At 49.6% G+C, this 21992-nt stretch overlaps 2 protein-coding genes and 1 long non-coding RNA gene across 7 annotated transcripts in view; 2 read left to right on the top strand and 1 right to left on the bottom strand.

Moving 5' to 3' along the window:
* CANT1 (calcium activated nucleotidase 1) overlaps positions 1 to 21992 on the bottom strand; it is a 158704-nt gene that overhangs the window by 39172 nt on the left and 97540 nt on the right. The gene's annotated exons all lie outside the window — the stretch shown is intronic.
* ENGASE (endo-beta-N-acetylglucosaminidase) lies at positions 468 to 20354 on the top strand. Of its 5 annotated transcripts, none has more exons than XM_081849614.1 (14): positions 468 to 543; positions 7326 to 7402; positions 7487 to 7688; positions 9612 to 9760; positions 10549 to 10703; positions 11725 to 11873; positions 12736 to 12901; positions 13196 to 13299; positions 13539 to 13647; positions 15231 to 15487; positions 16664 to 16806; positions 16984 to 17089; positions 17404 to 17518; positions 18165 to 20354. In XM_081849614.1, the coding sequence occupies exons 2-14, from the start codon at positions 7339 to 7341 to the stop codon at positions 18600 to 18602; spliced, it is 2157 nt and encodes a 718-aa protein (XP_081705740.1). In that variant the 5' UTR covers positions 468 to 543; positions 7326 to 7338; the 3' UTR covers positions 18603 to 20354. The 5 variants fall into 5 exon arrangements, with proteins under 5 accessions (XP_081705740.1, XP_081705737.1, XP_081705736.1 ...); XM_081849611.1 differs by lacking the exon at positions 468 to 543 and adding an exon at positions 4322 to 4613 and having other exon boundaries at positions 7491 to 7688; positions 15303 to 15487; XM_081849610.1 differs by lacking the exon at positions 468 to 543 and adding an exon at positions 4322 to 4613 and having other exon boundaries at positions 7491 to 7688.
* Positions 2543 to 21992, top strand: part of LOC309335166 — a 722355-nt gene continuing 702905 nt past the window's right edge. Inside the window, exon 1 of the long non-coding RNA XR_014153415.1 lies at positions 2543 to 3089. This is a non-coding gene — a long non-coding RNA (uncharacterized lncRNA). The remainder of the gene's footprint in view (positions 3090 to 21992) is intronic.

Here is a 21992-nt window from a genome sequence, read left to right as displayed (position 1 = left end):
GTTCCATGGGGCACCGTGACACCCTTCTTGGTTAATCACTCTCTTTTGCTTGCTGCGATCTCAACCTCGGGACTAGGACAAGCCCAGAGCGTTGACTGAGCGTCAGGGCTCCTTGTTCTGCAGCCAGCTTCCAACGACAGGACTGAGCTTGCATCCATGGCATAGTGCAATGAACAGAAACTAGGGCAGGCTCAGGATATAGCAAGGCTCAAAAATCGTAGCCTATGAGAGAAGCAACTTTACAAAGAAGCTTGCATACAAGCTTTACATAGACAAATCACATTAGCAGACTGGAGATGCTCTCTTGTTCTAAATTAGCTTCTGTCCCTGTGGCAGGTGGAGGTAAAGCAAGGCACAGAGTTTAAGGTTTAAGGTTTGGAAAGAACAAGAGCTGTGCAGCTGGTTCCTCCCTCCAACCCTCCCCTCTGCCCACATGTTTTATTAAAGTGGCATTAGCCGTGGGTGGCATTGAGGTGAGGAGGTGTTGCGGTGGCAGCAGTTGAGAAGCCTCTGTCTGTGACCGGCAAAATCAGCAACCAAGAGGTAAAGGGCCAAAGGGATGGAGGGCCAAGAAGGGGTGTCCTGTAACTCTCATTGGGACACATTGAAGGAGGTGTAGTGATCCTCTTTGCAACCTGCTGAATATGCTTAAAGGTAGAATTCAGGAGAAGAAAGGATCCATTTTCTGGGAAAGGGACCATGCTCGGGTTGTTAGTTGTAGAGGAACAAGTCAGGGTCTGAGATCAGTTTGCACCAACCCAGTTCTAAATGTTGACATGAAGAGAGTCTTTTGGAGAGGACCTGTCAGAGAGAAGGAAGCAGCCCTGGGTTCTCCTATACAGAGGGAAGCTGCCTTGGACTGGGTCAGACCTTTGCCTACACTGACTAGCAGCAGTTCTCTGCGGTTTCAGACCAGGACCTCTCTCCTTTCCACTAGGAGATGCAGAGGAGTGGACCTGGCATCTTTTGCATGGAAACTAGCCATGGCCCTTCAAAGCATAAGCTCACAGGGCAAAGACGGTAGGCCATATACAGGGTTTGTTGTTGTTTAGTCATTTAGTCGTGTCCGACTCTTTGTGACTCCATGGACCAGAGCACACCAGGCACCAGATAAGAAATCTTATACACAAATAAGGCAATTCTCTTTCTTTCTTTCTTTCGGTCTTTCAGTCTTCCTTCCTTCCTTCCTTCCTTCCTTTGTGGAGTAAGATGTTTCATCTTGTGTTTCTCAAAGCCTAATCTCCAGAAGTACAGAGGTTAGGCTGTTGTGTCAGTTTCATAAGCAAGTTCCTGTCAACAGAGAACCTATATTTTTTACTTATCAAGTCCCTCAGTTTTCAGCTGGAGCCAAGTTGCAACACTTTTTGAAGTCTATGCTTTGCCTCTGCTAGGAAGACAGAGGGAGATCTTTTGACTGGATTAACTGTGATTTCCTAGAACTGGTGTCTTAGAACAGGAGCCTTGACCACCCTGGAGGCTTCCAGATGCTTCAGATGAAAGCTCCCATCAGCACATGCTGGCTGGGGCGGATGGGAGTTGTAGTCTAATGCATCCTGAGGACCTCTAGTTGGGGAATGGAGTTCTATAGCAAGTGAGAAAGTAGCTGCTATAAATGTAGATGCTATAAATGTACAAGTCTTAATCAAAATAGCATACTTTTTAAAATTAAGTTGACTGCAATGCGGTAGCATAGCGTGGGGCAGTTGCCCTGGGTGCAAAATTGTTAGGGGCACAAAGTTTCAACATCTTGTGCTGGAATGCTTCTGCCACTGGACTCCATTGAAAACGGCATTTCCATGCGAACCAGGAAGTGACCTCTCCAGACAACGGAATGACTTTTCTTTTCTTATCTCCATGGCTGCAATCTCCTGGGTCCATTAGGCAGATGAATGCACATGTGCACTCCACCTGTTTCCCTCCCTTCCACTCACCCCTTCTGCGTGGCTCCAGGTGCTGTCAACCCATGCTAAACCACTGCTGTAATGTTCTGTCCTGTCCTAATACTTTAAATAAACAAACAGAAGTATGTACAGGCTGCCTTTACCAGCATAGGCCTCACAAGGTGGCAGACAAGAATGAGATATGTTAAGGACCATCTGAAGTGTCAAAAAGAAAGAAAATAATACATGACTGAAGGAGGCATAGAGTCTTGAGATTTAGTTGCATGAATGATGCTACAGAAAGGCAGTGAGCAGCAGAGTTGGGAGGGCAGATAGGAGAACAGTGGCTCAGGCATCTCAGTCAGATCTCTCCCCTCCAGGAGACTTCCAGCACCAGTTACCGTAATTCAGAAAATTGTGGCAGCTGCTAAGCTGCTGGAATATTTTAGGTAGGTCCAGTTTCGGTGGGAAAGCAGGGGCTCTGCCAAGCCCCTTTAAGTTGGCTTACAGGGTGACCTCCCCACCATTTCTAGGGTAAAAGACGGTGTGTTTGTTAAGGACTCTTTGAAAGTACATTGCAGTACTTTTGAAAAGGTTTCACCATCCTGTACTAAAAGGGGAAGCAGGAGAATTATTAGAGGGACCAACATAAAAGGGCATAAAAGGGAAACGTGAAAACTAGAAGGGGTATAAAAGTGCTAGGAGGTACAAGAAGAAACACACACACACAAAAAAAAATAAGGGTCTTTACGGAACAAAACAGCTTTAGGGTCATAAGGGTGGACGATGAGATTAATTGCTCAGAACAGAATGACAGTCCTCAAAGCGGGGGGCGGGGGGAGGACAGTGTCCAAATAAGAACAATGGAATGATTGTCTTCAAAGGTGGAAATAACTGTGAAATGACAATTCCCAGCCTGGGGGTGGGGGGGAAACCCTATCTGGAGAAGAATTAAATCTGAATGATAGTGTTCAGAATGGAATGACAATAGAATGGCAGTACTATATGCAGAAGACAGTTCCTTGGATAAACCGACACTGAAATCAACAGTGTTAGGAAGAGAATGTTAGAATGACACAGTCAGGAGTGAGGTAATACAGTGGTACCTCAGGTTACAGACGCTTCAGGTTACAGACTCTGCTAACCCAGAAATAGTACCTCGGGTTAAGAACTTTGCTTCAGGACGAGAACAGAAATCGCGCGGCAACAGTGGGAGGCACCATTATCTAAAGTGGTACCTCAGGTTAAGAACAGTTTCAGGTTAAGAACGGACCTCCAGAACGAATTAAGTTCTTAACTTGAGGTACCACTGTAACAGTGAATAACAGTCCAACCACAGGGCACCCAGAGCCCCCTCCCCCAAACTCCTTGGCCTTGCATGCTGCTGCTGTCCATCACTTTCACAATGTGATAGCAAAGAAATATCTTTCTTTCACTTTCCCATGTTCCGCATTTTAGAAGAAAAAGCATCTCAGTTGTGTACCTCCACTCCCAAAATCACACCACATTTGCTTCTATTATTATTACAATAACAACAATACCCCACCCATCTGGCTGGGTTGCCCCAGCTATAACCAAGTAGTCTCCTAACAGGATATTTCTGGGTAAGCAAACTGCCACAGTATAACTTGCAGGTAATTTAATTCTCCCCTGTCCAATGTACAGTACTGTACTGTATATTGTTTTGGCTCCTGACACATTGCTGTTTTCGCCTGCCAACTAGCAGAGAGATTCTGCCTTACGGTTGTTTTTGTTTTCCACATATTTGACTTCTTTCAAGGAACCTACAAAACCAGATTTTGAGGTGGTGGTGGATGCCAAGGGGTTGAGGAGGGTGCAGGAATCCAACACCCTGCTAAATCTAGCAAGGGGGAATGTATAGGGTGTATCCCTGTGCATGGATGTATATAAAGTTGATCCTGCTGTTTTGAGCTTCTGGGATTACAGTATTTTCTTCAGTTAACTGTCGCGAAAAACAACAACGCATGGATCAGATGACCTGCAAAAGCAATGGTGAAGGAACGAGGTTCGGCTACCTGTCGCGGACGGAGCATGAGCGAGACCTGCTGGCTCGGTGTTCGAGGAAAGGGTGGGAAGTTTGCGGTCAATTTATCTATTGAACTGTAGGAAGCACACCTGGATGGAAAGTCTGGAAGCAGAGAGTTATGCTGAAACCACGGGCTCTCTCACCGTCTCCCTTCAGTCCCTGAAAATCTTTTGCGAACTGGAAGAGAGCGCCTCTGAGCATGTGCAGAGCGCGTTCCCCTTTCCGACTCTTCACACTCCACAGCCAGACTCAAGGGAACTTTCGCGCCAAAGGCGTGGCTTCTAGCCGGTGGGTGGGAAGCACCAGCCCCGAGAAGCACTTCCGTTGACTTTCTTTACCAGAGCAGGCCGAGGAAGCCCAGGCGCCGCCGGCGACCCTGGCTGCCTCTCTGCCCCCGCTCCACAGACGGGGCCGCCCGCCCGATGCCGGGGCTGCCCGGGCGCCTGGTGGCAGGGAGTTGCAGCGGCTGGAACTGCTGCGGGGATTGGCCGGATCCCGGCCGCCCTCTGCCTCCATGTGACGGGGGACGTCGGAGGAAGGCGCAAGGAGCGAGCGAGAGAGAGAGAGATGGAGGGAAGGGAGCAGGACGGAGGAGGGAGGAGAGGAGCCAAGCGAGCCGACGACGAGAGCCATGGAGGTCCAGAGGAGCCGAGGCCGGCCAAGGGGCGCTTCAGGCCCGGGCCGGGGTAAGGCGCGTCCTGGGAGCCGTCGCCGCGAGGGGCGGGGGGTGCTGGTGGGGAGGCTGCCTGTTTGCAAAGGGGGGCAACCACCGGAGCCTCTGCTTCCCCGCTTCAGGCGCGCAGGCAGCCGCCTCCCTTTCCGAGCAAAAGCCAGGAGGGCCTCTGTCGCCCCAAGCCGGACTTCTGTCCGAGAGGCTCCCGGCTGACCATTGCGAGAAGCAGGAGCCGGGGCTGCACTACAGGCCCGTGCGCTGCCCTCAGAGTCCCAGCCTCTTCTGGAAGAGAACTTGCAGCCCGTGCAAGAAGGGACGGGGCTGCTTTGGTGGTGAGGGGAGGCTTGGGGGTTCTAGTAAAAAAACCCGAAACTTAAACCCAACAACTACCCACAAGCTCCCCACCCTGGTGAAGATGCTCTTGCTGTTATTGTTGGTGGGCAGCTTGTGGCTGGGGATGCAAAGCGGTCCTGGAAGGTGATAAACTTGGGTGCAATGCAAGCGTAAGCTGTCCAGCCTCGGGAAGGTGGTGGCGAGCCCGGCCTGTCCTGCATGTTTTCCTCAAAACATTGTCATTGGGAAGTTCCCTAAGTTTCCTAGCGCTGCAGAAGCTCAGTTCTAGGCCGGACAGTAGCTCACCTTGTTCTTAATTGAACTGCAAGTTTATGGAGGAAAAGGCTGTCAGTAGCTGCTAGCCAGGAATAAAAATATATATTTTTTAAATTATTTGTACCTAGCCCACCTGATTGGATTGCCCAGGAAGGCTGTTGGAGACAGTATGCCTCTGAATTGTCCATTGCTGGGAAGAGCATTTCTGCTCAGGCTTGTGCTTGCAGGTTCCCTGTGAGCATCTGAGAACAGGAGAATGGACTTGATGGGCCATTGAGCTGATCCAGCAGGGCTTAGCTCACAGTCTTCATAGGAACCTGGGATCTGATATGGTAGGGAAGGAGCACTTGTTTGGCAGGATGCTGCAGTTGTACCAGCAATGCCTTGCCCTCCAGCACTGGGAATATCAGAGCTGCCGCCTCCAAACTGACTCATTCAAAGTAGATCAACCAGGAAAATGAACTGGAGAATCTCTCTCTCTGTGTGTGTGCTTGCATCACTCATAAAGTCTCCTTGAATTTATGGGACTTGCTCCCAAGTTAGTCCGTATAGGATTGCAGCCATAATATCCCAGGTCTGGAAATAGGTTTGATGCTGCAGCCCTGCATAGTGACAAAGAGCTGCATTTCCTAGCCAACTGCTGGTTGGGGTATCACAATGTCAATACTTCTCTTGTCTCCTTTTGATGGCAACAAACTTATCATTGGGCTTTTTTCACTTGTGTAAACCTCTTCTGCCCAGCCCTGATCTTTTAACCATTTTGAAGAGCTGGTGGCCATCCCATTTTTAAAGTGATGTTTTGTTCAAGGGGGTGGCTTTGAAAACTTCCAGGCTCTGAAAGAAGAGAAGCCTGCAGCTCCCAACTTTTCAAAGCCACCCCCTTGAACAGAACATCACTTAAAAAATGGGGTGGCCACCAGCCCTTCAAAATGGTTAAATGATCAGGGCTGGGCAGACATTAGGCTTGCATAATCAACTTGTATCTCTCACCTTTTGTTTGTTAGAACTTTGCAGTCTGGTGCCAACCCCCCCCCCCCCATGTTCCTTAGGTGCCACAAATGCCCAGCAGATCAGTGCTTTTGTTTCCAATTCCTCCCCGCTGGGCATGCATGGCCACAGGTGTCTGTAATGGCTGGAGTAGTGGGACGGAGTGGCCGTCCTGGATGCCAGCATCCTTGCAGCTAGCCTGGATGGGGTGGGGCAGGGTGGTGGTGAGGTTGGGCCTGTGCAGAAACACCAGCTGGAGTGCTGGTTGGCCAGTGTTCCTCCTGTGGATTGTGGCCAGTCCTTTGGCTACAAAAGGAAACCTGAAGCTGCCAGGGCAGGGTTGGGTAACTCCAGATGATGGACCCCAACTGTCATAGCTGGGGATGGTGGAGTTGCAGTCTGAGGGCCCCAGGACTCCCATCCATGTGATGGCATATGTTGCCAGTCCATTTCTTAGCACAATTCAAAGTGTCGATGCTTACTTCTTAAAGTCCTTTATGGTACGGGATCTGTGTTCCTGGAGGAATGCCTGTTCTGACATCAGCTTGCCTGTGTGTTGAGATCATTGAGAGAAGTCCTCCGTTGCTTGAAGTGAGCTGGGTGGCAGCCTTGGAGAGGGTCTTCTTAGTGGTGGCACCCTCTCCATGGAATTGCCTCCCAGATATGCTTTCTTGGTGCCTACACTGCTGTCTTTTCAGGGCCAGATGTCCTTGTTTTTTTCAGGCTTCTAACGTTCTATGATACCTATGATACCTATACAGTAGGCACAGAATACTTTTATTTCCTTTTCGGTTGAAATGACCAGGATGGTCCCAACAACAAATGAAACATGACTTTGTTAGACTTGTTTTAATTTGCTGCTTTGAATTCCTGGACTTTTTGTGTTTGGTTTTATGTGTACTTTTTGTATGGATTTTTAAATTTTTTTGTAGCAGCCAAGCATACATTATTTGTTCCTTTTTAAAATGTATCTGTAAATGTATGTAAATAAATATGTATGCCTGGCTACTTTTAAGAAGTCCTTCCTCATCACAGTGGGCTTTTTGGATGGCAGGGGAAGGGGCACAGAATAGAGGGTTCCCAAATAGGATTGTTGTTTTTTCCCTGATTCCTTTTTTCTTATTTTCAGCTTGCAGTTGGATATGGAGAGCCAAAGAACATCCGTTCTCCACCGGGTGGTCAATTTCGCCCCCAGCCCTCTCCCTGGTAAGACTTGGTGTTGGGCGAAGAGCCATGATTATCACCACTCTGCGATTGTAGGTATTCACAGTCTGCCTTTATTCCTCCCAGCTAGGCAGTATGACACAAAGACCACTGAGCCAATCAGCTTCTACCTCTCTGGCTTGGAAGAGCTGCTCTCCTGGAAGCCCACAAGTGACGATGCTTTCAACGTGTCCACAGAGCCTCTGGCCAAACACGAGCCTCCTTTCAACAGCCGTAGGCCCCGCACGCTGGTGTGCCATGATATGAAGGGAGGTTACCTGGAAGACAGGTTGGAACTGGGGCAGATGCTGAAACGGGAGAGCTTCCAGATTCAGAAACAATAATTCTCTTATTGCCAAACTAACCAGAATTGGCTCAATCTGGTCTTGGCTGAGTGTGCCTTGGTTGCAGCCACATAGATCTGAAGGGTGATTAACTTGTACCAATATTAGTTATAAATCACACGTTGGATGTTTAAAATGTTTCACATACTCCTACTCAGAGTAAACCCATTGAAATAAATGTGCCCCCCCCCATTAATTATGTTTAAAACAAGCTTTAAAATGTTATTTTGCAGAGAATGTCAGCCTGGATATCAGTATCCCATGCTGGGGGACACGATGAAGTCTATGCTCTGTGGACATTGCGATAGGGGAGCGTATTGGTGCAAAAGACAACAGTACCAGAGGGTGGTGTCTTTGGTCTTAAAACAACAGATGCTGAATATTGACATATGGGATTAGCCAGCTCCTTAGAGGCACTAAAAACAACATGGGCAAAGCAGCAACTGCTAGAAACTGATTGCATCTGCGAGGCCCTTGCTTATTTGCGTAGCTCATCCTATGAATTTGGCAACAAGGCCTCATGCCTCCTTGCTAATGCTCAGAAAACCCCCCACCAGAAGTCTCTGAATTTGATCACTGGGATTTGTGACCAAAGCTATGTCAAGGTCCGTAAGTGCTAGTATAATAATAATAATAATAATAATAATAATAATAATAATTTATTATTTATTATTTATACCCCGCCCATCTGGCTGAGTTTCCCCAGCCACTTTGGGCGGCTTCCAATCAAGTGTTAAAAACAAAACAGCATTAAATATTAAAAACGTCCCTAAAGAGGGCTGCCTTCAGTTGTCTTTTAAAAGTAAAATAGTTGTTTATTGCTTTGACATCTGCTGGGAGGGCGTTCCACAGGGCAGGAGCCACTACCGAGAAGGCCCTCTGCCTCGTTCCCTGTAACCTTACTTCTCGCAATGAGGGAACCCCAGAAGGCCCTCGGTGCTGGATCTCCGTGTCCGGGCTGAACGATGGGGGTGGCCCCACGTACAGAGTTAGTCCTGCTCTGAGTAGGATTAGCACTGAATGCCCCCTGAACTGGGTCCCCAAACTTCATTCAGGTGGTCTGCAGTTGGTCTGTAAAAATACAATTAAAAATCATTTAGCACCTAGCACAGTGCATTACAATTGTTACAACAGGCAGAAAATTCAATTTAAGTGGTCCACCAAGACCCTCAGATATTTTCAAGTGATCCAGGGGGGAAATAAGTTTGGAGACTACTGCATTAGCTCATTGATCCCTACACTGGCCATGTATGACCTTTATTATTACCACTGCATAGAAGGTGGTGCATGCAGAGTAGAAGAAGAGGTGAGATGAGATTTCAGCTGCTAGCTTCTTGGTTCACAGACCCAAACTATGTGTTAACATTGGCAGTATGTTTATATAGGGGTGCTTTGGACTGGGAAAACCTCTTCCATAAAGGCAGCACCACCAATCCTGATCGTGGCCGTAGCATAGAAGGATATCGCTGTCACTAAGAGGTTCAGTCATACTAGCCAGGTCCAGTTCCTGGCAGAGGTCATTCACCAGGGTGGTGTTTTCAGTCCTTCCTGCACTCCAGTTACAGTAGGTTAAGAACGTGCAAAATTAAGAGCAGGGAAAGAGATCAGGGAAGTAAATCTGGTTTCTGCAAGCAACCAGGGGAATTTCACTTCTTGTTGGATTCTCTTGAGGGAGGGTGGTGGCTGGGCCACCCTAGCTTCAGGAAATCGCAACAGCTTGGACTGGTTTAGTTCCTCTGAGCAAGATTATAGGACCTGAAATATGATTCATACCTACTTTGTATGAGGTCTGCCATGCTGAGTCTAATTGTACCCCGTTGGGTATAATGCGCTCTCTCTCTCTCACTCTCTCCTCTTCCTTCTGGCAGGTTCATCCAAGGCGCATCGGTGGATGACCCCTTTGTGTTCTACCACTGGTGCTACATTGACATATTCGTTTACTTCAGTCATCACAATGTTACCATCCCACCTGTGGTCTGGACTAATGCTGCTCACCGCAATGGAGTCCTCATGCTAGGTGATCTTCGCTGGGCCATCCCCTGGAGCATATGATACACATAGGGTTTGGGGCCTGTGGGAGGGAGGGCCTCACTCTCTAAGTCGTCCTTTCCTTACTCCACCCCTTTGCTGAGTTGCAAGAAGCAGGAGTTGCAGTGGGTGGTACTTCTTTCCTCCTATCAGTTGCATTCTTGACGCATGCTGCCACTTATCGGGGGGGGGGGGATAACTTGTGGCCCTCCAGATGTTGTTGCTGGATTCCAGCTCCCATCCCTGAAACGTTGGCCATGCTTGCTAGGGCTGATGAGAGGAGTCCCACAACTTCTGCAGGGCCGTAGGTTCTCTGCTGTTGAAAGTCTGGGGCCACCCACAGCCTCCATTCCTGCTAATCTCCCACAGCACCCTGCTTTCTGGGAGACGCAGGGAGTTTCTGCAAACAGCTGCTGTTGCTGTTCCACTCTTTATAGCCGTGCTTCAAGGCACAGGCAATTGCCGACTCCTCTGACATTGCTTGCATTTTGGGTATTCCTCTTTCCCCCCTGGAGGGAAGGCTCAGCTCTTAACCCGCCTTCCTTCCTGTGGTGCAGTGGCTCACTGCGCTTGGCTGTTAACCGGAAGGTTGGTGGTTCGCGCCCACCCAGGGATGGCTGCGGGCAGAATTCTTGTGTTGCAGCGGGTTGGGCTAGATGACCCACGGGACCCCTTCCAGCTCCAGGATACTGTGGTTCTCCTGATGCACAGAGTTTTTGGATGGGCTAGGAGATCAGCTGTTCCATTTCTTCCCTGCGTTTCCTTCTGTATCTGTAGGGACCTTCATCACAGAGTGGGGAGACGGTGCAAAGATGTGTGAGTCCTTCTTGGCAAGCGAGGAAGCGTACCGCGCCGTGGCTGATCAGCTGGCTGCGATTGCGCAGTTCTATCGTTTTGATGGTTGGCTGGTCAACATTGAGAACTCTCTGAGTGTAAGCAAGCAACATTTGCCCTCCCCTGCCAACCTTGGCCTAGGAGGGGAGTTAGGGTTCATCCATACACAGGCCGTATGTGTGTTCCTTAAAGTCCCTGGCATTGCTCAGGGGGAGAAGGAGCGATGCCTAGGGATATGCTCAGTATTACAATGCAGCTGTGATACGTATCCCCACGTCAGAATTTCTTCCTTTAGGTCCCTAGGATCCTCAGAACCCCAGGTGGCCTCTTACCTTCAGAGACTGGCTGGGCAGGCCCCTTACCCCTAGGGCTTGAAAAACCCCTTTACGTCGCAGAACCCCTTTCCTATTTTTATGCCTGCCTGCTAGGGCTGGGCGATACCTAGTTTTCAACCCCGTGATATTTCACCCACTGAATATCATGATATACTGATATATTATGATGTCTGAAATAAGGATGGAGCTATGCATAGCCATTGGCTGGCTTCATGGTTTCCCCCCACATTGTGATTTTCGTATAGCATACACATCATGATTCGTGATGTATCGCCAGGTCAAAAATTACGAAACTGATATCGCAATATGGACTTCAAACTGGTTTTGGATGCTATATTGCCCAGCCCTGCTGCCTGTTCCCCAAATTACTTATAGCACAGTGATTCCCTTTACCTGTCCATGCTAGTCCACACTGTTCCCTTACTGGCTCACCCCTAAGAGTTGCCCCCACACCTCTTTCCTCTCTCCAGTTCTCTTCTTACCTTCCTTGTCTTGTCATTTCTCCTCCCCTGTCCCTTTCATAAATTTCCTGGGGCCTCTCCTCCAACACTTCTTTCCCATCCTTCCTTTTCCATCCCCACTCTGGGCCTCTGATGAATTCTGTGTATCTGCTGGCACCCAGCTGCCTGTCCCCTGGAAAATATATATTTCCCAAACTGAGGTGTGTCAGTCTCCCTGGCTTTGGGCAGCATGCATATAACATCACTTGGCATGCTGAATGATGGACCAACGGCCTCTCAAGGACCTGTCACACTGGCTGAGTGATGCAATTCTTTCATGGCAGGTGTCGGCAGCGCGTAACTTGGTCCACTTCTTGCGCTATCTGACGACCCAGGTGCACAGAGCTGTGCCGGGAGGGCAGGTGGTGTGGTATGACAGTGTCCTGCAGAACGGGGAGCTCAAGTGGCAGAACGAGCTGAATGAGAAGAACCGGTGAGTGACACCCCTCCCTGTTCTACAGGCAGTGGGTCTTGCCCTGGGGACCAGAGGAAGAAGGGCAGCGCATCCAAACCTGAGGGTAGCCCCACGGAGCCTCTGCCCCCTGCCCTACAGCATCTCCCTGATACACTTCGCCTGCCGAGGGGAGCTCAGGTGTGGTGCGAAATAGCCAAGATCTACTGTAACTGAGAGCTGCAGTGTTTCCCAAATGTGGGTCCCCAACTTTTCTTGCAACTACAACTCCCATCATCCCTACCTAAAAGGACAAGTGGTCAGGGCAGATGGGAGTTGTAGTCCAACAACTGCGGGGGACCCAAGTTTGAGAAACACACCACGCTAGTACATTGTAACAGAGAACGAGAAAACCAAGCATGGGCCTCAGCGAGTGGTAAGATGCGAGAGATTGACCGGCATTGCTGAGCGAGGGAAACACCATGCCTGCTAAATCCCAGCTAGCTGGAAGACCAAACTTGACTCAGGGGACTGTATCCTTTTGGGGTTTGTCTCTAGTGCTGTGGCAGAGATGGGGAATCTCCAGGTCTCCAACTCCCATCGGGCCCCAGCCAGCATTGCCAGTGGGCACAGGGATGATGGAAGCTACAGACCAGCAAAAACCAAGGGCCACAAGTTTCCCTCAAGTTTCCCTCTCCTTCCCCTCCTGGACGCCACGAAGGGACCCTCTTCATGGTCCTAGAATGAGTTGGAAGGGACCACGAGGATCATTGAGTCCAGCCCCCTGCAATGCAGGAACCTTTTGCCCAACGTGGGGCTTGAACCCACAACCCTGAGATTAAGAGCCTTGCACTCTTCCATCTGAGCTATCCCAGACGTTCCTACGTTCCTCGTGCTCATGCAGGGTTTACTTTGACGCCTGTGACGGTTTCTTCACCAACTACAACTGGACGGAGGAGCACCTGCTGCGTACGCGAGAGATGGCCGACGACCGCCGGGCGGACATCTACGTGGGCGTGGACGTGTTCGGCCGTGGGGTTGTGGTGAGCAGCGGCTTTGACACAAACAAGGTAGGCAGGCTTTGGGGCTTGTGGGAGGCTTGCTGCCCTTGTGGCTCACAGTTCCAGGCTGGAACTTCCCACAGTGACTGAGAGCTGGAGAGGGCAGTCGTGGTTGCCTTGGGGTGGGCGGAGTGAAGCCTTTTAAGACAGCCTTTTAAGCTGTTGCCCTGGGTAGGCTGACTCCCCTGTTACAGAGGGAGGGGGCAGGGCAGTTGCCACCCTCCCAGCACCCCTTGGCTGCCCACACTCCGGAGCCCCTGCACAAGAGGAAATGGTGACTTGGCGTTCCTTGTGTCCCTGCAGTCCCTGCGCATGATTCGGGAGCAGGGCCTCTCGGTGGCCATTTTTGCACCTGGCTGGGTATATGAGACCTTAGGCCCCACCGACTTTCTGAACAACGAGGACAAGTAAGATCCAGCAGGATGGAGATGGAGGGGCTTTGGGAGGGGAGGGGACTCTGCCGGAGGGCCTGCCTGGCTTGGCTTCACTTTGCCTGGGATTGTCCGGCCCCCTGTGGCCTATTATGGGAGGGTCTTTCTGACAAGCCCCCACAACAGTGCAGCAGTGACCCAAGTTTCCTTTGGGGTTTGCACAGTGGCGTGGAAGACTTCTCAGCGCGACTCCTTTCTCACTTGCTTGTTTGCAGGTTCTGGGCCCTGCTCTCCGATCTGCTGCCCACTCACAGCATTGGCTCCCTCCCCTTCAGCACCTCCTTCTCCCTGGGGATGGGGAAGAGGCACTTCCACAATGGGCAGGTAAGAGTATCAGGCAGTTTTGGGCAGAAGAAGCACAACTGCCTCTTTTAAGCCTTTGCAGCCTGACTCGCCAGCCTCTGCTTTGAAACGACAACTTGCTGCATGTGATCTATACAGACTGGAGACCCTGTAAGGCCTTCTGGATAGCTCACCGGGCTGTATCCCCAGCCCAGCTGATCTGCCTGAAGTGTCAGCGACTAGAGGCCTCAGATTCTTAACCTTTGGGGACACTCTCTTTCAGAGCACAGTCTTTCCTGTCGAGGGCTCTGCAGGAGGGCTCTTGAGCTTCAAGTCCCTTTCCACCCACAGGAAAACACTGGAGCCTGAATTGCAGAGAATGAGGAACACAACTCTATAGCTTCCTCCACCTCTTGCTGGCCGGCTGAGTCTGTGACTTGTTTCCAAGCTGAATTCCCCACCCCACCCCCGCCCGGCTGCTGTCAAAGCCTTTTAAACCTGGTCTGGTCTTTTCCTCCCTGGGCTTCTCTGCCCTCCTGTTTTCTTTCCAGCTAAGGTCAGCTCTCTTTCTACTTGAACGAGTCCTTCTGCAGCCAAATAGTGTTTTTATTCCCCAGCCTCTGCTTCAAAGCAGTGTCTGATGGGGTGGTGGTATGATTGGCAGCTGTAAGCAGGGCGAAACGGTAGGCAGGTGTATGTGATCTTTTTAGAACCTGCCAATCTTTCCTCCGCTCGAACTTCTGGTCACTTTCCTCCCTGCCAGTCTTTGAGAAGCATGTTTGTTATTGGGGGTGAGGGGGGCAAACTCTGCCCGAGACCCTGGAATATGGGCTGCCAGTCATAGAGGGCTTGATACAGAATAAGGCAGCTTTCTACAGAAGCAACGTGGATTGTGTTTTATGTGGTTAATGGCATCCTTGCACTGCATTTTTGTTTGGGGGTGATTTGGTTTGGTTACCCTTTTAAGAATCAACAGCGGCATTCGATTTTAACGTACTCACGCCTTCAGAGGTTAATTGGAGCTATTGAGAGCCACGATGAAACCTTAGCAGAGCGCTCCCCTCAAGGGCCATGCATCAAGCAAGACATCGCCACTTTGGGGGCTTCCAGCCAATCTCAGCCCTGCTTTTCTCAGGGCTTCAGAGTGCGGAGAAACTCCCCATTTTACAGCATACTCCTTTGCACACCCCCTTGGAAGCAAGCCAAGAAAGTATGGAATTTCAGCTTCTGATCCTTTCACAAGACAGGCTAGTATAGCAAAAGTGTAGCATTTCCAATGCACGCTCCCCCTCCCCTAAGTGCTTGCCGACCAGGAAGAAAGTCCCGAACTATTTCAAAGGAAGAATCAGCTCGCTAATTAGGTATTTAAGAGGCTTATCTTCCCAGTTGGCCCAGGAAGACTCCTAATAGTGTAAGAGGCCCGATGCTTCCAGATGGGAATTTGCACGAAGCAGTGGAACGCAAGATTTCGTTGACCTGTAATGCTAGCTTCTAGATACATTTTCCCTGGGCATGTTGGAAAGGTATGCTCTGGAGACTTAAGGGAACACAAGAATAATCCCGTTCAAGGTGGAAGGCAGTTTTGTTGCCATGCCCAGGCTGAATTCCCAGTGGCTCTTTTTCAGGAGAGTAGGATGGAGCCCTGGTACCACCTGAGTGCTCACGAGGTCCAGCCACTGCACGCTGAGGTTTTTCAGGAGCGTAGGATGAAGCCCTGGTACCACTTGAGCGCTCAGGAGATCCAGCCACTGTACGCTGAGTTCTGGATGCCCAATGGGGGCCGACTGAGAACGCGCTGCTGCTTGAAGGATGCCTGGTGTGGGGGCAGCTCCCTGCTGCTGGAAGGGACCATCCCGTCCAATGAAGATCACGTCACAGCCAGGTGAGCAACGGTTGAGATGGCTGCAGGGGTTTTTTATTGGATGCGGGAGTCATATCGGGGTGTGTGTGTGTGTGTGTGTGTGTGCTGCTCTTGCAAAGGGACTTCCTTAAAAAGCTGGTAGCAGGCAGAGGAGAGGAGAGCAGAGCCTGCAGACCATATACAGTGGTACCTCGGGTTACATACGCTTCAGGTTACATACGCTTCAGGTTACAGACTCCGCTAACCCAGAAATAGTACCTCAGGTTAAGAACTTTGCTTCAGGATGAGAACAGAAATTGTGCTCCGGCAGCGCGGCAGCAGTGGGAGGCCCCATTAGCTAAAGTGATGCTTCAGGTTAAGAACAGTTTCAGGTTAAGAACGGATCTCTGGAACGAATTAAGTACTTAACCCGAGGTACCACTGTAATGAACACAGTTGCCTGCACCTGTGTGCAAAACAGGCTTGCATGTACCCAGTTGGCATGAATCGTGGACGTGCGGCTGCGTGTGCGATGCGGATCATTCAGCCCAACCCCTGCCCTCTTAACTGTTTTCTCAACTTGAGTGCTTTCCCCACATTCTCTTCTTAATCCAGAGAAACTGCTAGACAGCCTTTCCTTCCACTAAGAAGCCTTTACGGAGACCTACTGTAAAGGTCTCTTCCCTGTCACGGCGCATCACTGTCCCAGCACTGACCACGTTCTGCTTTCCTGGGAGCTGCTTCTCATAGTTAGAGACTGTGACTGCCTGCCTGCCTCTGCAAGGATCCTGACAAGCATTTGGCTAAGTTGGGGGTTGGTGGTGGTGAGGCTGAGCTGGGTTCCCCCAAGCAAGGAGCAGATTTGGAGGGCATACAATGTTTGAGACAGTCAGGATGTTGTCATCTGGGATAGAGGAGTTTTCATGGGCTGTTTCATCATGGAAAGAAGGGGGTTTGAGAAAGTGCGGCTGACCTGGAATCTTCAGGGCCCAGCCGTGAGCTCAGTGATGTGGGAAGGCTCAAACTCCTTTGTGCATCCGCCCTTACCATCCTCAGTGTTCCTGCGTGTCTGTGAGAATGAAGCCTTTGCACCTTGCATGCCTAAACCCCTTCCTTTTGCAGGTGGCGGCTGCCTAGTGCCCAGAGTTGGCCGTGACTGTGTCCTCTCTCTGTCTCTCTTCCTGTCTGTCTGGGGCTTTTGGGGGCGGGGGTCACCAGGCTGTTTTCCTTCCAGGTGCCAGCACCCCCCCGGCTGTTCCTGGTCATAATTTATAAACACGAGGCCTCTTCCCAAGGCGTGAGCTTTGCACCGGTGTTCACCACGCGGCAGTCAAGTTCCTGTTTCTCCAGCGGCGAGTCGGGTGAGGAAACGCCAGGCCTGCTTTGGGGGCTCTCACTCTGACTGCCCAGAGGAATGGGGCTTGTGGATCCCCCTCTGTGGGGCAGCAGAGGCCGGGTGAACGATAGCTCCAGATATTGACTGATCCCTGTTCTGTCCGCTGCCTCTCCCTCATTGCTCTCTTCTCCCCCCCCCCCAGGAGAACCAAGGAAGCACAAACCCTCCCTGCTCCCCACACCTCCCCATTACCTTGCTCAGCTGCTCAAGGGGACAGGGCTGCGTGGGGAACATGACTGGCAAAGTCGGTGAGTAGAAGGAATTGACAGAATGCATGACTCTTGGGGTTATGTTTGTTTTGTTTCTTTCTCCTTGAACTGACCATTTTAGTAGTGGCCTGGCAGCCTTTCCCCTCTTGTCGGATTGTAGTTTGTAAACTCTCTGGGTTTGTAAACCATCTTTGACGGCTCTGCATGAAATAATAATGGAGCCGGGCAGGGACGGTGTTGGGGCCTGGGAACCAAAGAGCTGCGGGCAGTGTGGGATGGGCTTTGCAGTGCCCTGCAAACTGACAGGACTCCGGCAGCTTACATTCTCTCTCTCTCTCTGTTCCCCTCAACAGATGCTATGAGCTGGAGCTCCAGAACTGCTTCCTGGACCAACTTTCAGTGACCGTGTCGCGTCGCCAGTCTGGCCGGAATGAGCTGCCCTTTGAATGCCGCCTGGGCAGGATCTGGGTGAGTAAGCGGTGGAGGCTAGGATGGGAAGCCTTGTGAAAATGGAGAGGGGGGGTGGTCAGCCGGCTTCCCCATGAAGCGCTGTGTTCTCTGTGGGCCTCTCGCAGCCCTGCTAAGCCCGAAAGGAGGAAGGTCTTTGTCCCTGGTTCTTTAAGTAAGGTGCTATGACATAAAACAGGGATGGGGAAACTGTTACCCCATGCCCACAGGGGCTGCCTGAAGGCAATGCAAACGTCCTCCTGTTTTTGAAAGTTGGCACCTTCTACTCTCTTAACCAAGTTTCTCTAGAGCCTGGCGAGCTCTCCTCCTCCTCCCTCCCTTGCGGATTCACATACTCAACATCTATCCTTTGCAGCTGCAAGGCTTTGCCACTGCAGGCCAGGTGGTCTTGATGACGCAGTTTCTTTCTTACCAGTTCTGGCCTTGCAATCAAAGAAATACTAAGATCAGGCCAGAACTTCTTGCTACCCCTGATCCCTGGGCAGATGGTTGCCTTGTCCTTGGCATTCTTGGTGGCCCCAATTCAGCCTGGTTTTTATAAGGTGGGAGAGGCCTCTCTGCACCCATTTCCCTTCACCGCACTCCTGTTTCTTTGGGGGCCCCATACCTCTGTTTTTATGTCCGTCCTGTGCGTGTTCCTTCACAGGTGCTGGATGCCACTGCTTTGCGCCCGCTGCCATCCACTGATGCTGCCATCCCAGTGTCGCCTTTAGAAGTTGTCCATATCCGTTGGCAACGACTTTCAGCTGGAGAGCTCTCCCTCAGCCTCACTTTGCGCTGGACCTATCCTCCCAGCAAGGCCACCTGCTTCCGCGTTCACTACCGCAGGGGCTCGTGCGGCAGTGGTCCCGAACCTCGCCTGGTCCCAATCGGGGTGGCGTATGCCCCCCAGTACCGGGTGACTGAGCTGACCGTGCCTGGTGCCCTTTCTGAGTCTTCCTGCCGCTTGGAGTTCCTTGTGGAGCCGGTGCCCGACGATGGGTTCCAGGTAGACGCTGCATTGTGGGGGAAACTGGTCTTTGTGTACTCTGATCCAAAGCTACCCAGTCCTGGCCCAGCGCCTGAAGGAACCTCATCCAGTTGATTTACATTTGGATCCTAGTGGACAATGCCCTTCTCCGCTTCCCAGATCTTGTGCTATTAGGCCCTTTTTAAAGAGGGAAGGAGGCTTTTTATTGAAGGCACTGGCACTCGCGTGCTCGGGCATTAGAAGCCCAACCACAGATAATTCAGTATCCAAAGATAACTTTTCATTGGGGAAACCACTTTAGAGGAATAGTTATCATGCACTAGAACAACAACAACAACAAAATATTTCAGGGAAGTACACCCCAACAAAACAATTCCACACTGTACTTGTGATATGGGCTATAGAACAGGCTTATTAAGTCACATTAAACTCTGAAAACATCCATTTTAAAAACCTGTACCAATAGTTACCTATCACATGGGCTGAAACAACTTGAATTGCAGCTTTTTTGATGCTGAAGTAATGTGCATATTTTATCATTGACATAAACTGATAAAGCCAGGGCAGAGGCAGGGTGAGTGGCCTAGCTGGCATGAGCCTATGATTTTGAGGGGCCTACTTTCAAGTTCCCCTGTTAGAGGCAAAGGGGGGACCCATTGGAAAAGATTATTGAAATGGGGCCTTCATTTCCCATCCGGCCTGAGTCTGTTACCAGCTTTGCACGACCCTGGATAAAGCTGCCAGTTCTCATCACCAACACATTTTCAGCAAAACCTAACTGGGAGACTGTAGCTTTTGAATGCAATCAAATCTCTAAATTTCTTTTGCCCTGAGAAAATTCATGATAACATACATCCCCACCCCTTCAATCTATTCTACATTTCTTATTTATAAGGAAACTTTAATTATGACAATGTATCAGGCACTTACCTAAGAAAACTGAAGCCACAGGAACGTATTTTGGATGAATAGCTTCAAAAAGAGTAGCCCTTAAGGGTGGAAAAAGTACACATGGGGGAATTCTGAAGTGTTCTAGTACCTGGTGAATTTCTGCCCGCTCCTTCAGACTGATATTTTTTTTGAAAAAATTGCTCTGCTTGAATAGAGTTTATATGACTAAGGAAGACATGCAAGTGAAAACGGGTCTGGCAGATGAACCGCTTTTCTACAAAATATGTTCGTGACTGGTGATTTACATTGACACTTTTTACCTCCTGTGTCTTATGAAATGATAAAATGTGTGCTTCATTACTTTTTTGCATTAGGAGCTCTGGATATGCTGATACCCTTAAACTGCGTAGTGACGCACAACAATTCGCAACACGGTTGTTTATTTATTTTTCAAAATTTCTTTAAAGGAATGCTTTTAGTAGCATGTTGCAACTTTTAATGAACTCTGTCCTTGTGCAATTTTGAGCCCTAGCATTGAAATACAATATAGTTGCTGTCTCGCGCCGGAAGTGCCTTCATTGAGACAGCAAGTGATTTATATAATGGAATAGCTCCCTGTTCAAGGCAAGGTGCTAAACTCCAGAAATTTAAGAGGGAAGTTGGAATAGCCTTTTTTTTTTAGCACTATAGGGATGGAGATGTGTGCATTTTCATAAGGTCTTAAATGGATGACATAAGGGAAAAAAGGAATGCAGAGAGTTTTGAATATGTATATTTCTATAATTACAATACCAAAATCTTAAGGCTAATCAACCATAACTGACATATTGGACAATCACTGTGTTTATTTGCACACCAAATTCTTGCTCTATTCTAAAGTTTATTTTACTATATCTTAAAGAGTCCGAGCTATTTATAACTTCCACTATTTCCCTACTTTTTTTTGAGCTACTAATAAATTCACAATAAATGTCTCTTTTTCTCTTTCTCTTTTACTAGATACAATTGAGGTAGTAGTTAGAACAAGCATACCCATCAGAACGTCAAACAAAAACCACTCAATGTTTTGTTTGAGACATTCTGAATTCAAATTGAGGGAAGACAAAAGTGGGCTAGCACTCCTATGGTTCGGCAAGAACATTCACATGATAATAGCTTTTTAAAAATATATGAGCAAATCCATTTCTCCTCCCTTAATGTAATCAATACAGAGAAGTCTCCAGTTAACTAGTTTCCCCTTTCAAGCTGGGTGACATAGTAAACAGTGGTTATTGGCTTCAGTGGTTACAGGCTTCATCATACAAAGTTGGTATTACGATCCTAGCTTTTCCTGAAGCTGGTAACTCTAGTTTGAGTTTGGACTGTGATTAATTGGAGATTTCCACATTGCATTCAGGTGCACCACAAACCGAGGAGAGAATGGGTTGTGTGCAGAGGCAAAAGACATATTAAACAGAAATGTGATAGTGTGGACAGGGCCTTGGCCTGAGCCTGAAAAAGGGGACATGGCAGTGATCAACAAAGTCCACAGGATGGCAGCAGAGCTTTATGCTTGGCGGCTGCTGCTGGTGTCTTCAGGACTTTGCAAGATAGAGCGGGCAGTCCCTGAGCCCTAAGCTCCCAAGATGAATTAAAGATAACCAGGTTATTCCCATTCCAGAATCCTGAACAGATCTAGTCCAGTACCTTTGCAACTTTGCCAATACTTGCTTCAGAAAGAACCTGTCATATGCAGTGATAGACAAGCTCTGGGGGTGTTGCTGCACTCTGCACTGGGTTAGGAAACTTTGGCTTTATAGCAGGGGACTACCTGATGTCTTAGTGATAAAGGTGGGGAGGTGGGGTGAGAGAGAAAAAGAAGACAGGCATAATAGCAACAACCCAGGGCTAAAGGGACCAGTCCTTCGGCCAGCACAGCAAGCAAGTGTATCTTGGAGAGGTGATCTCCACAAGGTTTGGCCAGTGGTGGTTTTGGGGCGGAGAGAGAATAATGTGGAGGTGTGAGAGCTAATGGGCATTTTTGCATTTGCAAACATCCTTGTTTCAGGCTACCCCTGCCTCCTGTCTGCAAAAAGTCAAGCGATCTACTGTAGGCCTTCCCCAGGGCTGGGCTACTGCCTGCTTTGTAGCAGACTGACATCCCCCCGTCAACTCGCTTCCATTCCCACTCCCTCTCTCGCATGCACGCATATGCGCACACACTTCTTTCTCTGCCCCCATCTCCGAATTTCTGATGCAGAGCCAAGCAAGAGAATTCCCTTGCAGTCCAGCATGCAGGCAATTAGCGGCATGGAGTTTGACCAAGCGTGATGTGCACAGGGACCTCAGCTTCTCTGCTGCACAGGCCTTGTCCCCATGTTCAGCAACATTTGCACTGCCAGTGCTGCTCAGGTGGGCACGACTGCAGCAAGAGCAACAAGCTTGGCATTTTGAAAACTGTCTAACCCAGTCCGTTGCTTTAATAATGAAATTTCCTCCTTCAGCCAGAGCTGTAATGGGGTGTTTGAGAAATCCTGGTCTCCCAGCATTGACACAAGTATTACCCTGTTTCCTATCATGCCTTTCACAGGCAGCCAGGAAACTCTTCATTACCTGCTCATGCTTCCCTGTTTG

Source organism: Podarcis erhardii, assembly GCF_964252035.2.
Source record: "Podarcis erhardii genome assembly, chromosome: 2".
NCBI classification, from domain to species: Eukaryota; Metazoa; Chordata; class Lepidosauria; order Squamata; family Lacertidae; genus Podarcis; species Podarcis erhardii.
The sequence above is the reverse complement of the archived record's forward strand: the minus strand, read 5'-3'. Positions and strand labels throughout refer to the sequence as shown.